The following is a 14,994-nucleotide window of genomic DNA, read 5'->3' as shown; positions in this document are numbered from 1 at the left end:
ATTAGTAACGTTTCCAAGACAAAAAAAAATCCTTTTTTATTTTTATAAAACGCTGTAAATAAGAAAAAGGCTATTAATAAATGATTAATTATAGTATTATTCGACAGGTTAATTGATTATCAAAATAGCAGTTAGTTAGTATAAAGCACTGGCTACAAAGATCCCGTCTTTAGGATTTATATCGACGTTCATATTTTTGCTCTCTGGAGGATTACACGTGTTTAGCATTCTTGGTCCTGTGTTTTAAAAGGAACACGCTGTTCTGACGGACACCTCTCTTACCAACACTGCTGCTGTGGTTGTCAAAAATGGCAGAATACCTCTGTATTATTTCTACATGGACGTGAACATTACGTATGTCTGCATGTTTAATGATGGAGCTGTGTGTGTGTGTGTGTGTGTGTGTGTGTGTGTGTGTGTGTGTGTGTGTGTGTGTGTGTGTGTGTGTGTGTGTGTGTGTGTGTGTGTGTGTGTGTGTGTGTGTGTGTGTGTGTGTGTGTGTGTGTGTGTGTGTGTGTGTGTGTGAGGGGAGGCTGACCCCTCAACACGGCTCCAGACCAGACTGGAGCTGCTACAGTGGTGTTGGAGCCCCCCCCCCCCCCTTCTCCACTGCCAGTTGCAAGAGGAGAACAGACAGAAGGAGGCTAAAGGCATGTAGAAGTGGAGAGCAGGAAGCGGGGAAGCTACGGCGCATGGGGATGGAGAGGGGTGGTTGCCGGCGAGTACGGAGGGGGGGGGGGGCTATAAAACAAACCCCTCTTCATCCAAACCCCTCTAAGAAAGATCTCAGAAACGCAGAGGCTGAGTTCTCGTTTACCACCCCTCTTCTCCTGTTGCCTCTTTTGTCTTGTGAGATCTCTGCACATATGCATATCAAGGCCGTGCATGAATATGCTCCGCTTACATGCCTTTGTGCACCTTTTTGTCAGCTGTGTGGGAGTGTGTTAATTCATGACCCAGGGCGAAAAAGAAAAGAATGTATGTCTTCTTCGCCGGTGTTTGAAGACAAACAGCTTGCATGTGCGTGTGCATGTGCATGTGTGCGTGCGCGTTTGTATTGCATTAACTGCAGACGTTACTTCGTTTAGCGCGTGGATCTGCTCGTCCGTGTCCTCGTCCTTGCTGACCCTCGTTAGTCTTCTGTTCGCGGCCTGCCCTTCGTCTCTGCGTTGGCTCCACTGAAGAGGAAAGCTCATTTTGTAGCAGTCGTCCTTCACATCCTCTCCGCTCTTTGATAGACGGCAACGTTCAGGAGCTCCCTGCGTTAACCAGAGCTTCCGTGAATGTTCACAATATCACATAATGCCCGAATGAAATTCACATCAAGACGGCTTTGGGATTTTTTTTAATCAGCTCTCGTCTTATGAGATGGTGAATGTAGCAGCAGCAGCTGCGGACAGCTCCAGAAATTGGCTCAGCTTTGGTTTTGGCACCGCTGGATTTCAGTGTTGGTACAGGCTGTCGTATCAACATCTATTCAGCGTCAAAATGTTCTGAGGGTCTTTATGTATGCAATCTTCCTGTCATTCATACTATGAATCAATCATCCTGTCATTTGTCTTTCCTTCTTTTTTGGTCTTTGCGTTCATCCTCCATCTGTCCACATATTTATATTCTTCCTATACTGCTATCTTGTCCATGTACAGTTCCTTTTAATTCAGTTTTTACCCTCACCTTCCTAAATTCGACAGAGCCACAGAGGACTGTTTGTTTCACACACACACACACACACACACACACACACACACACACACACACACACACACACACACACACACACACACACACACACACACACACACACACACACATCTTCTTCACCTGTAGTTAGTTCAGGAGGACAAAGGAGAGATGAAAGGGAAACTTTCCTAAATTTAACTGAGCACCCTCCCTCGCCTGGTTGTAAAAGTCTCCCTTGAATGAATTAAGATTGTTTATTTTTCAAACACACATCTTTTCCATCTCTCCATGTTGCTCTGTTAGTAACTACGATCCACAAATGGTGAAGTGCGTTTTTTTTATGACCAGTGTGGCAAACTAGTTTCGACCAATCAAACGTTTCAAAAGATTTATTTTGTTTTTTTATATTGTTTTTTTTCCCCCTTTTTTCATGCTGAAATGACGTTTTTCCAAGAAACTTTTGTTAAACACAAGATTCAAAGTGGTGCTTCAGTGCGAGTCTTCATGGCTAAACTCAGTTTAACTGATCCGTCTATTAAATCAACAAGTCCACAAAAACGTATGAGTGTTAGTTGACTGCGAATTTCTTTGGTGGAGTACAGCCCTACGCCACCGAGTGCAGGTCGACTCATCAAACATTTCAAACAGTAACAGAAGCTAGAGACGCTCTAACTTCCGTGTCAGTGGGACTTTTAAGATTTCTGTCCCGGTCTACTTAATATCAACCATCAGGTGAAAGATAGTACTGCAGCAAACACTCGTCAAGCAGCTAGTATGTCAGAAATGCAACAGAAACTACACACGCAGCCCATGTTTCACCCGATATCATCTCAGCTGGAGTTCTGGCACCACTGGGTTTCAGTGCTGGATGTCATATGAGCCACTTCTATTTACTTTCTAAATATCCTGGAGAATCTTCTCCGTGTTTTTGTCTCTCCGTCATTTCATCAACCATTTTGTCCATCCTTCCCTCCCTCGCCTCCTTATCCATCACTGCTGTCTCCCTCCCTTTTTTTTTTTTTCATTCCACTTTACCAGTTTTTAAACTCTTGTCTCCTCGGTTGTATCTCTCTCCATGCCCCCACCCCACCCCACCCCACCCCACCCCACCCCGTCCCCACTTTCTCAGTCTGCCGCCCATCTCTCTTCTCTCCATCCTTTCCGTTCATTTTTTTTCTTTTTTTTTTCTATCACTCCCTCTCCTCTGCTGATCCCTCTGGCTGATCCTCAAAGGGAACCGAGAGAGTGAGTGGGACTTAAAAGAGAGAGAAGAGCCTCGCTCTACCCGGCGAGGTCGTCCCTCGCTCCACTGAAACGCATCGAGGAAAGGAAGGAAACAAAAAAAAAAAGAAGCACACGGGAGAAGAGAGCTTCTCCCTCACTCTCCTTCTCTCTTTCCCGCACCTCTCTACTCTTCTCTTTCATCGCTCCTGAGTTGTTTGATATCTCACTTTTACTCTCCTTTCAGCGGGGGCTCGGATCTGAAGGCTCTGAACGCAAACTCGTAAGCCCCCCTGAGCTACAGCGCAATACCTCTATTTCTATTCCCTCTTCCTCTCTCTTTCTTGCTCTCTCCGTTACTCCTTCTTCCCTTGTCTTCAAACAGACCATAGCTGTAATGTTTACTGCCTCACAGAGCGGCAAGGGGAGGGGGAAAAAAATGAAAAAGATGTCTAAACACCCTGACAGACACCCACATTTTTACCGATAATGCACAGTGTGCATTGACGGTTGCAGCAGCGCCTCTCTTTGATGGGACTGTACCACCGCGTTTGCTTTATTTTTTCTGGAGAAAACGATTGATTACCATAAGTCAAATCGCTGTTTCTTCTGTCAGCTTACAGATTCACCTGCTTAAGATTCAGTGTTCGTTTGTTATATAACGTTTCACGGGGCCGCCTAGAAGGAAATGTACTGTGAAAGCCGTGGTGTTACGCTGCGTAGCTCCTGTGATTTTATTCTCCCTACTCGTTTAAACCCGTTGTTAAGTGTTAAATAGATTTAGACATTTAGAGAATGTATAAATCTTAAGATCGGAGGGGGCGGTGGATTTTTGTTGTCAGGCCAAATCATTTCTTTTTCAACTATTGTTGCAGTGGAGGTCGTTCTATGATCCGACAAAAAAGATGAAAAGGAAGATTCTAGTATGCCAGTGGAACAGAATAGTTATGAGACAGGGCAGTATGAGGGTCACTAGTATCAAGTGGGTGGGGGTTTTATTGGTTTGGATTTAATACCACAGAAACAGCTGTCGGATTGGGCCGAGATGTTCAGAATACGCAGATCAGATGTATCCATCTATTAGGAATATTTCTTTAACATAAATCTCACACAGTGCATCAAACTATTTCTGCTGAACTAACACAGATTAGAGTATCATGCTGTGGCTTTACAGTTTTCATCATTTCACTGAGCTGCATGTGACATGGCAAGCTGATTGGTGAGTGATCGTTTTGTCGGATGAGAAAGCTTTTTTTAATCCCCAATGGGAATCTTTTTTTTGCCACCAAATCAACAAACAATATGCCTTCTAGAAATAACATTCATGGTACATAAAAAAGGATATATAGGCACAGAAGAAATGGAAGACAAAAAAAACGGATTTGACGATGATCCAACGATAGGCAAGACTTGACCAATCAGATTCATAATCGGGAACACTCCTAGGACAGAAACCGTCTTCACAGAGAGCAAACAGTTTCTGTTTTGGCCAGCCATCAACTTTCTTACATTTCTTAAGAAATAAAATCGATAGTCTGCACCGGCTGTAAATGAGAAACTGTTGGCTGAATGTTTTGTACATTGATCTTTGCTGAAGAGAAAAAGGAACACAGAGACAGTCGGAGTTCAATGAAATTTTGCTAAAATCTAGCTTTATTTTATGGGACACCAATCCATTACAATATGACCCCATACCGATTATTAGCTTCTACTTTTTTCTCTTCTATTATCAATACATTTTATTTGTTGGTTCTTAGCACTGCAGCATAAAATGCTCAACAGTGTGGTTACTGAGTTCTTATCTGTGATAGCAATTTCAGTGAGTAATGACTTTGGATCATTGCAGCTCACATCAGTTTCAGAGAAATTCAGTAATTCAGAAACTTTGGCTCCGTAACAATCATCAACAACCACACGATTTACATTTCTTTTTAACCTTTTACACACTTTTTTCTTGTTGAAATGGCTCTTATCCTCGACCATCTTGTAACCAGACTCATCGCGCTTTTTCGTTCTCGCTTTTACTCCTCGTTTACCTGATTGTGCGGTGCCCATGAGACGAGTTGGATGCATCTCTCCTTCCCCCAGAAAACCTGCTGCATGGCATAAAAGAATCGAGTGGGCACCGTCTCTGCCCCCAAACCAGATTTAGGAGCCCAGAAAAATCAACACAGAGAGACAGTTTTAGGCTGCGGTGCACTAATGTTTGTGTATCTGCATTTGCCTGTAGGTGCTTGTGTGTGTGTGCTTATGTGTCTGTATGTGTGTGTGTGTGTGTGTGTGTGTGTGTGTGTGTGTGTACACGCATGCCTGCCTGCCCGATGTGTGTGGGTGTACAGTTTGTGTGTGTCCCTTCTCCAGGGTCCGTTGAGGTGTTTTATAGCCTTTTGAAAATCTTTGCATTTTCGATCAGATATTTTTCAAGGTTCAGCGAAATGTCTTGTCACCGTCGAGAAATTGTCAGTCTGGTGAAATTAATTCACCATGAAAACCCTCGCAAACCCACTCAGTGGTCTTAAGGATATCGGTGCAGACACCTCTCTCTGTCTCAGCAGCTCAGAGCACTCCTCCTCTTTGTCTCCTTGAACACCTCTTCATTGTGTTGAGTTTTTTTCTGTTAGTCCTTGTAAAGTGAGTCCTGTGGTTCTGCTTTTCTTGTGAGGATGAAGGTTCTCCTCGATATGTGGGCCGCCTTAAATCCCAAGCGTTTAGTGCACGGCCTGTTTGTGCTTTATATCTTCACTGAAGTCAAAACGTTGTCTCGTATAACCAGCTTTGTTCCAGAAAAATGTGATATAAAAGTTTTGCCAGATTACATAAAGCAAACGTATCCATTACTGCGAGGTGCAGTAAATAATACAGACACATATTTTCACCTCTCAAATGTGTGTATGTATAAGGGAGAGAGACAGACCACAGTAGGCCCCCGGAAATCGTACCTTTTTCTCACTTACAAAGAAATATGCCGTATTTATGACTCAATAAGTAGCAATCCAAATCATTTTTAAACTCTCAGAGTATTCTTTATTAAGAGTTTGACCATTTTTGATTGACAGCAGCCATACAACATAAAACCAATAACCCCACAAATGTCACAATGTTGCAAAGTTGTGATTAGTGCACGCCAGTTGGGGAGAGCACCCTTTTGTCAATTCAGCCCCTCCCACCTTAAACACGGTGGGAAAAACATACACTTCCAACATAGTTTTTTTTACGTTTACTTGGTTGGGTTTAGGGAAAACTATCAGGGTCAGGGTGAAAATATGTTATACGTAACTGCTGTTTGAAAGTCACGTAACAAAACTAAGGGGCCAAATAAGTTAACGTTGACTTTGTTTCACGGGGACACAAACAGCGGTCTACTTGGTTTAAGTCCTGTGTTTGTTTGACCCATCCCTTAATCCGCCCTGCAGGAACTTCCTGGCTCTTTACACTACCTCATTTTCTCTGACCGTCTTATACTCCCTCACCGCTTTTAAATCAAATCTTAAAACTAACCTGTTCCTCTCTGCCTTCCCCTAAGGTCTTGGCTTTGTTTAGTTTAGATTGCTTGTCTTGGGTGGTTGTTCAGTTTTAATATATATTCTTAGATTTTATTATGATTAAATTAATTCATTTCTTTTATTTTTTTATTTGTTTTTAGCGTTTTATTATTATATTTGATTATTGTGATTGTTTTACCCTGTGCAGCACCTTGAGATTTCATTGTATTTTAAAGTGTGCTATATAAATAAAATCCATTATTATTATTATTATTATTATTATTACTGACACGGACGGGTTTACGTTGGAGTTAGTTAAGAGCCTGGTGCGTCTCAAACAGGCTCTAATGATGCCTCACATGGCCTTCGGCACCAAATACATCAACTACCGCCAGTTAAAGGGGGTGATTCTTCCCTGTTGCCCAACCTAATCATAATATGCTTGTGAGTGTGAAATGGTTGCAGCACTGGGCTTCTATTGATCTGGTTACATTCATGAGACAATATTCAGCACCGTTATGCCAGGATGGTCACCTCATAGCAGAAAGGTTACTGACTCCCATCGCCACATGCAACGGGCGCTTTGTCCACTCACAGAGGAAGAATGGGATGTTATTTAGTCCAAGCAGTCAACAAGCAGAGTCGTACGTGGGCCTCTGAGGAAACCCCCTCCCAACCCCCCCTGGGAAGAAGGCAATCAAAATGGAAATGTTGCTGCTTTGAAACCACATTTGAATCTCCAAACAGTTCTTTTTGGCCTCATCTTTCACTTTGGTAATGAATCATGTCTCCCCTCTTTTCCGATTGAGCCTTTATCTGCTCTCACGCTGTCACTGCACACTGCCACACACACCCTCTCTCTCTCTCACACACACACACACACACACGTACAAAACCACACACAAATAAACAAACTGAGCTTCGTCACCATCCACCTGAGTCACGGAGGATAATCTCTTTGGTTGATGAAGTCACAGGCAGCCCTGTCGGTGTACAGCATGAGTGTGTGTGTGTGTGTGTGTGTGTGTGTGTGTGTGTGTGTGTGTGTGTGTGTGTGTGTGTGTGTGTGTGTGTGTGTGTGTGTGTGTGTGTGTGTGTGTGTGTGTGTGTGTGTGTGTTTACAGGCATGTCCCACTGTCTACTGTAAATATGTCATACAGTAGGTTGCATTGCTCAGAGGGGCTGTGTAAGGCAGCATGTCTGCATGGTGACTCCAGTATGTGTGGGTTGTGTGGAGAGCGATGTCACCAGTGGAGACTGAAGCAAGGACTCTTCAGGGTGCCACTCGAAAAGAAAAAAAACACCATTGTGTCTGGATTGTGAGCCCACCCACAGAAAGCTCAGTTTAAAGCAATTTAAAAGCTCACACTGGGCGAGAACATTGGCATATTCATATAGATGCCGTACAATTTCAGGATTGTTACCTATTGTTTCCTTTAGATTTTGAAACTAAGATATGAATATGTATTCAGTGCACACAGACTCCCATCAGACACTGACAAACCTTTTCCTAGCTAAATATTACCTAGAGCTTAATGATGTTGTCGAGATTATTTCTGATTAGGGTGGGAGACTTGAAATGATTAAAGGTGCAAACATACAAAAAAATAAACTGACCTTATCAACCGAATCAGAAGAGGTGACAGTGTTGAGGTTATGTCAAAGACGTCTGTGTATTGTGTTGCAGAGATATCTACTGAAAAGAGCATGCTAACCATCTAACCCCCAGCCGAAGGCGAAAGTTAGTCACTTTAGTTTCTGATCTCAGTCAAACGATGACGTAGAGGTGCCCTCAGGGCTAGTCATTAATACATCTGAGCTCAGTCTGTACATTTTGATAGGGGGGGGGTTATATAAATGATGACTGTAAATTTAGATTGTAGAGGTGAAATGCTGCCCCCTATTTAGTAGTGTCTAACAAAACAAAAAGCCTTTGGTTGCATTATGGAGAATGTAAGATCCAACATTTCTTTAGAACTTGGATATCTTGTCCTCAGCTGCATTCATTTTCATCGTTGTTGTTTTTTTAACGCCCCCTCCCCCCTATTTGCACACATGTATGTTTATTGGTTGTGACAATCCTGTGTCAACTGTGTGGATTTTCATAAGTACCGTATTTTCCGCACTATAGGGCGCACTGGATTATAAGGCGCACTGTCAATGAATGGTCTATTTTCGATCTTTTTTCATATATAAGGCGCACCGGACTATAAGGCGCATTAAGCGAAACAAAACAGTCAGTCAGTCAAACTTCCTCCACTTCCGTACCATTGATTCATTAATGTTGAATTCTCTCGCAGCTGCTCTATTCCCATGTTCTACTGCGTGACTGATAGCCTTGAGTTTGAAGTCCGTGTCGTAAGCGTGTCTCTTGACAGGTGCCATTTTGGGGTCCTTATACACACACACTGTAATATTATGGTGAAGCACAGTATGTATTACTCCGCGACGCTCCTGACTACGGTAGCCGTAATGCTGCTGCGGTGCGGCTTTGTAGTTTACCAAAGTCGTACTAAAACATTTTGACAGAGCGCCGTGTACCACACAAAATCGCTTCGAGGTCAGTAAGCACAACCAGAATTAATTCATATATAAGGCGCTCCGGATTATAAGGCGCACTGTCGTTTTTTGAGAAAATTAAAGGCTTTTAAGTGCGCCTTATAGTGCGGAAAATACGGTAATATAGAAATATGGGATACAGGTTTACATATATTTCCTTAGATCCATTCAGAGTGCGTCGTGAGTGGGTCAGCTGCTGAAAAATATACTCATTTTGAAATATAGAAAAATTTCAGGACAATCCATTTTGTTGTGAAGTACCATGTTCCAATTCTTAGTGAGTAGAGACGCTAAAAGTAGCTTAATGATACCAGCTCTGGCGATCATGTGACCCTTGCCTTGCACATCTGTTGACTGTAAGAGTCTTTGGTGCTTGTAGCAGCCTGAGCTGCTTAAGAGGAAGCTATCTGCTTCACAACGCGCTGACAATGATGAAACTGAATGTATTCAGCTTAGTTTTACTTAAATTGAACACCAGAAATTTGGGGAAAGTTGATGCAAGATTTATGCCAAGTACTGCGTTGAAACTTGAAAACACTATCTAGCCAGACAAAAGTTGTACTTGCCATTGTTAAACTTTTAATGTTTTTTTGTTTGTTTTTTGAGTGGTTTTCAACCCCTTAATGCACTCTCTTGCCACAAAGTTTATTTAAGGCCCAGCTCTAGCTCACTTAAGTATTTCATTTTATATTTTGTGTAATAAAAGCATGGTCTTTTGACAGCAATGAGATAGGTTTGAATCCACTGACAGACAGAAATGGATGGATAGAAATAAACTCAATAGGTTTTAAGTGGGTCTATATGTGGAACATGGCCGGATATGTAAAGGAAATGGATTTGGAGTCTTAGACGAGACCAGTAAGGGACCACTGTTTTAGAACTTAGTAAAGCTAGTGAATGTTGGAAGACCTTTTGTACAATTCTAGCACACGAGGGACAGCCTCCATTGAGGGGGAAAACCATTGAAATCCAAAATGCACCACATTCTGTTCACATGCCGGCCATTGACACATATGAGTGCCAAACACACCACCATCTCTTTTATTTTGCCTCTCTCTGTATTTCCATCTAAATTATATGAAGCTATTCATAGATCTGTGGGAGGATAGAAGGGCATCATTTAGATTTTCATTTTCAAAGGATTCTTTCCTCGTTGCTGTAAGCCATTTTGAATCGTCAATTTGTTGATGCACGGCAAAATGCACAAGCTAATGCTAATTATGTGCACAAAAGCCCACTGTAAATGGTGGCTTCAGAGTTCTGGAGAAAAGGATTTTGACAATGAAAATGAATTCATGACAGTTTGTATGGAATCTCTTTGAATAGGACCTTATTAATATTCAGTTGAGTATCATTTAGCAAAAAGACAGAACTTGGACCAGTGATCTGTAGTAGAAGCTGTTATTGCATTAGAATCTTAGTGGATGGATGTGATTCTTATCTTTAGCCAATTTTAGTAAATCCAGACTCATCAGTACTTCTATGTTACAGATGTACTGCTGACAAGAAACCAGCAGTTTTTCTACTCCTACACACTCCTTAGTTTTTCTTAATGCACCTCCTAGGCCAGTCAACACTATGAGTCCAGTCACCCTTGACCATTTCCTGAACTCTGTTAAGACATCATTTCCCCATAAACATTTGTGGTTTTTGGTTATGATCGCAGGTGGAGCACATGATGACGTGCTCCAGCTCCCTCCTCGCTACTCCCACAACTTTGAAATAGTTGTGGGAGTTTTCAAAGTTGTGCAATCCTCTGAACTTTGGTGTCAGTCACTGCCTTTCAGCTTTTTAAAACAAGAGACGGTGTAAAAAAAAAGTTTCATATACCATGGAAAACATTTCCATAAACACCGGAAAGAAAATTCATATACAATGGAAAATTACTTTCATACACCATGGAAAAAAACCTGATACACCATGGATAGCATTTTTAATAAACCATGAAAACATTTTGATACACCATTGAAAAAAATTAGTTTTTGTGGCTGTAGATAATTGATGCAGAGCTGTGGACTTGCAATTTGTCTTCTCTTAAGACTGGACTTGAAGGTGAGCTGCGGAGACTTGACTTCCAATGACTCCCATGACCCTTAACTTTTGAAAAATGCTCTATTGAATATAGCTATGTCTCTTGGATCTCTGCCAAACAGTCATGAATAAAATTTATAAAATAACCAGGATTCACGCAATGCCTCCATAACCTAATGCACACCTTCAGCTGCAGCTGCTGGCACCAGAATGAAATGGAGAAAAACTCAAAATTCATATTCAATAAATGATCCTTAACTCACAAAATGTATAAGCATTTACACATAAATGAGTAGCTTAATAGTTTCAAGCATATTGAAAACGATTATCTCTGCTTTTAGGTATTAGAGCTTTTCATTTTTGTTAAATATTTAAGGTTATTAATATAATTTAATTTGATGATTTAAAACCCATTTATTTTATGCCACCTCCCCTGTTTTATACAACACATCAAAGGGGAATTTCTAAGGTTGTATTTATTATACAGCTTTACTGCAGCAATGACTATATTCATTGCTGCTGTTATTAGTAGTAGTCTTAACTTTTTTTTCCTTCATTACTCTGCTTACTACTCTTATTATATGAATCATTTATGTCATATACATTGAATGTGTTGTATCTCTGTTATGTTGTTCATTCTGTACACATGACATCTATTGCATTCTGTCCATCCTGGGAGAAGGATCCCTCCTCTGTCTCTCCCAGAGGTTTCTTCCTTTTTTCTCCCTGTTAAAGGGGTTTTTTAGGGGAGTTTTTCCTGTGAATGTGAGGGTTCCGGGACAGAGGATGTGGCATGTAAAGCCCTCTGAGGCTAATTTGTAATTTGTGATTTTGGGCTATACAAAATAAACTTACAAAGTTGAGGTCTTTGCACACCAAGTCTGTATTTTTCATCAGTCACCCGATAGAAGTTGTTACACACAGAAACTTTGCACACTGAGTGTGGGGCGTTTTATTATTCCATTTGTTCAAAAAATTTGCAAAACATGGTTCCAACGGATAGCACAAGTCCCAACACGGCTAATAAATTGATGACTTTAGCAAGAGGCAATCGTTTAGCTGCCAAGAGCTCAATCCCTACTGTCTACTCTTCGTACATCCTTTGTTTAAAGACCATCCCTGATTCCAAGCTGTTCTGCCATCACCTGCCACAATCAATCTTTTAATTCATGCATCGCTGTATTCTTTACTTTGTTTGTCCTAAAGCACTTTGTGCTGGGAGGCGAATGAACCAATTGAACCATCTTGTCAGATGCTATTTATCAGATGCTATTTATCAGATGCTATTTTTGTGGTCAAACAACTCTGATAGACACGAAAAAAAGTTAAATATTAAAGCTGTTCTGAAAAATATAATGACGGAGCAAAGCTTCGGAGTCGGTGTGTAAAATTGATTTACACAACAGAATGTCATATGTATTTTTAAGTGTGCAACATGATCAGATGGAAAACCCAAACTTTAGATTCTGATGTTGCTTTCTATGCTTCTATAAATCTTTAAAATGAATAACATGCGTTTGGATTCAGTTGTGTACAGCACCGCTAGCTTTATGGAAAGCTCTCCACATAACACTGTAAAACAATGAATATGCTGTAAAAATGATTTGTTATTAAAATAAAAATACTGTTACATAATAGTTTCAAAATATGTATTACTCATTTAAAATATAGTGAGTCAACTTAATTCAGTCAACAACAGTTTTGTTGTAGGCTACTGATGAGAGCTAATACTGAGGTTGAGCTTGACTTTCAGTAAAGTCCATTTTTTTTTACTTCCCAAGCTGCTTCAGGCCTGATCCCTTGTGCATTACAGTGATTCATTTCAATAGTTTTCCATAAAATGTATTTGTCACTATCAGCTCGGATCCTGGTTTTAATTATCAAAAAGAGAAGTATGATTGTATGTGATTCAGTACTTGTAACTGGGCTAAAAAATTCCCTGTTCCCATTAAAAAAAAACTGTTTTTGGTGTTTTCATACTAAGCACCGATAGACTGGAAAAACTTGCTTTTTTTGGTTTGCTAGGCGTCTCAAAGGCATCAGGCGTGACTTGGACTTGGATCAAAGGATTTTAAAACAGCTCTCTGATGACTCGATGGATTTGGTGGGATCATGGCCTTGGTCTGTGACTCACTATTAAGTTTTACCTTCATAGCCTTTCTGATCAGCTAAAGGATAAGCCTCAGGGGCTGCATCTCAACATATGTGATCTTTGACATTTCACATAATGTTGCATAATGTGGACTATTTACATGCATCATGCATGCTTAACCTGGTAAGCGGCAGATATCCACTTCAGCATGGCTTTTAAAATAATGACATGGTATCTCTTAATGCCCTCCGACTGCTATAATGAAGAATTAAATAAAAAGGGAAAGCAGCGGAAGGAACCCTCCGCTATGTGACTTTAAATGAGCATTAAAAGCCAATAAGCGGTCCCTAAGACCTTTAACCCCTCCTCAGGGTATTCCCTCTGTTTTTTTGCCCCAGATCAGAAAGAAAATGAGGGAGTGACTGCTTCGGTTGGTTAGTCACTGGGGAGCTGCAGCAGCAGATTCCCTGATTAAACAGGCATGCACTAATCACTAATGGAGCTGTGCTGCGGGACTGCATCAGGAGGATGTCAAAAGAAATAACGGGACGAGTGAAGGAGAATGAGGAGGATTGGCATGAGCCAATCCTTTTACGTTTTTTAATTCCACAACTGCAGTAGATGGCTGCCAACTAGCAGTGCTCGGTTTTGGTTTTTGGTTTTGCTCATTGGTTTACACATTTCCAAAAAGGCAGGATGTCACAAAAAGCTTTGATTCGTCCTTAAAAATGTTGTACAGTGGCACAGAGAACGTGCTAGCATCTGCATGTTTTGTGTAATCCGAATGTGTGTTTACAGGCTAACTGTTGTCCTTTTTTCATTCAATCAGTGCTCTGGGAGGCTCCTCAGCACTTCATATCCCAGCATTCCCCAGTGGAGGATGCCTAATTGACTATGTCCCCCAAGTGTGCCAGTTACTCAACAACAAGGTAATTGTAACTCCTTTTACCTTCAAAAAACATGGTTAGATGTGCTTTGTGTGTATGTCAATGTCAAATTATTTGTAACCCTTAATGTTAAGGGATTTTATCTGAGAGCAAGATTCCTTACTCTTAAAGCTACCATGAGGAACTTTTATCTTGTGTTGGTTTTGGCGGCCCCTGTAGACAACAGCGGGAGTGTTTCTGTACACCAGGGCCTGACGGTCTGCCCTGCTCAGTCCCGCTTCTGGTTCTCCCGCGCCTCCCTTCCCTCCAGGGGGGCCCGGCAATAAGGCCTAGGTCTCTGGCAGCGTGGTGTCGGAGCCCCCCTGCTGGAGTCTGAGCTGAAGGAGTTCCTGGTGAACCTGCATTATTTCATCTGACCAGGTGGCACCGCTGACCAATCGTCTTGGTGATGGTCTCGTTTGCTTATGTAGGTCATAGAGAGGCATCACCATGACGTACCGACTGTTTCATAATCAGTTAAAAGTTCCTCATGGTAACTTTAATGTATGTGACAGGTTTGTGATTCATTTATTGCGTATTTGTAAGCGTTGGTGCAGCAAAGCGTGTGTCCACTGAGGGATGTCTTTTGTCAAGCGGTACGTCTGTGTGTGCGTTAACGTGTGCATGGGCACTCATGCACGTGTGTCTGGCATCTGCCGGCGTGGGTGTACTGGCCCACCTCCATAGGCTGTCTGAGCGCTCCTTGGCCTCCGCAGGTTGACAGGTAGATATGCAGTGTAGACACGATGTAATGCCATTTCCCTCAGGAGAAATGCCCATCCCCCCACTACGCAGGCATACACACAAAAACACACAGAACACACAGATACCCTCCCTCTCTTCCTGTTCGCCTGGACTCTGACCAGCATGCTCGGGGTGTCTGGAACACTCGTGTCCTCGACTGACCTCCATGTCTCTGGGTGTTTAAGTCCACCAGTGTCAGGACCACTCCCTCCACTGCCGCTGCCCGCATTTGGAAAGGCATGTTGCAAAGCAGTGTTAA

The 14,994-nt window shown here is 41.8% G+C and overlaps 1 protein-coding gene across 3 annotated transcripts in view; it reads left to right on the top strand.

Annotated features, from left to right (window-relative positions):
• babam2 (BRISC and BRCA1 A complex member 2) overlaps positions 1 to 14,994 on the top strand; it is a 93,569-nt gene that overhangs the window by 65,559 nt on the left and 13,016 nt on the right. For all 3 annotated transcript variants that reach the window (XM_054613384.1, XM_054613385.1, XM_054613386.1), the window contains exon 8: positions 13,895 to 13,994. In XM_054613384.1, the coding sequence (XP_054469359.1) occupies positions 13,895 to 13,994 (100 nt within the window). The remainder of the gene's footprint in view (positions 1 to 13,894; positions 13,995 to 14,994) is intronic.

This window comes from Anoplopoma fimbria, chromosome 15, assembly GCF_027596085.1.
Source record: "Anoplopoma fimbria isolate UVic2021 breed Golden Eagle Sablefish chromosome 15, Afim_UVic_2022, whole genome shotgun sequence".
NCBI lineage: Eukaryota > Metazoa > Chordata > Actinopteri > Perciformes > Anoplopomatidae > Anoplopoma > Anoplopoma fimbria.
Note: the sequence above shows the minus strand (reverse complement) of the source record. Positions and strands in the feature narration are given on the sequence as shown.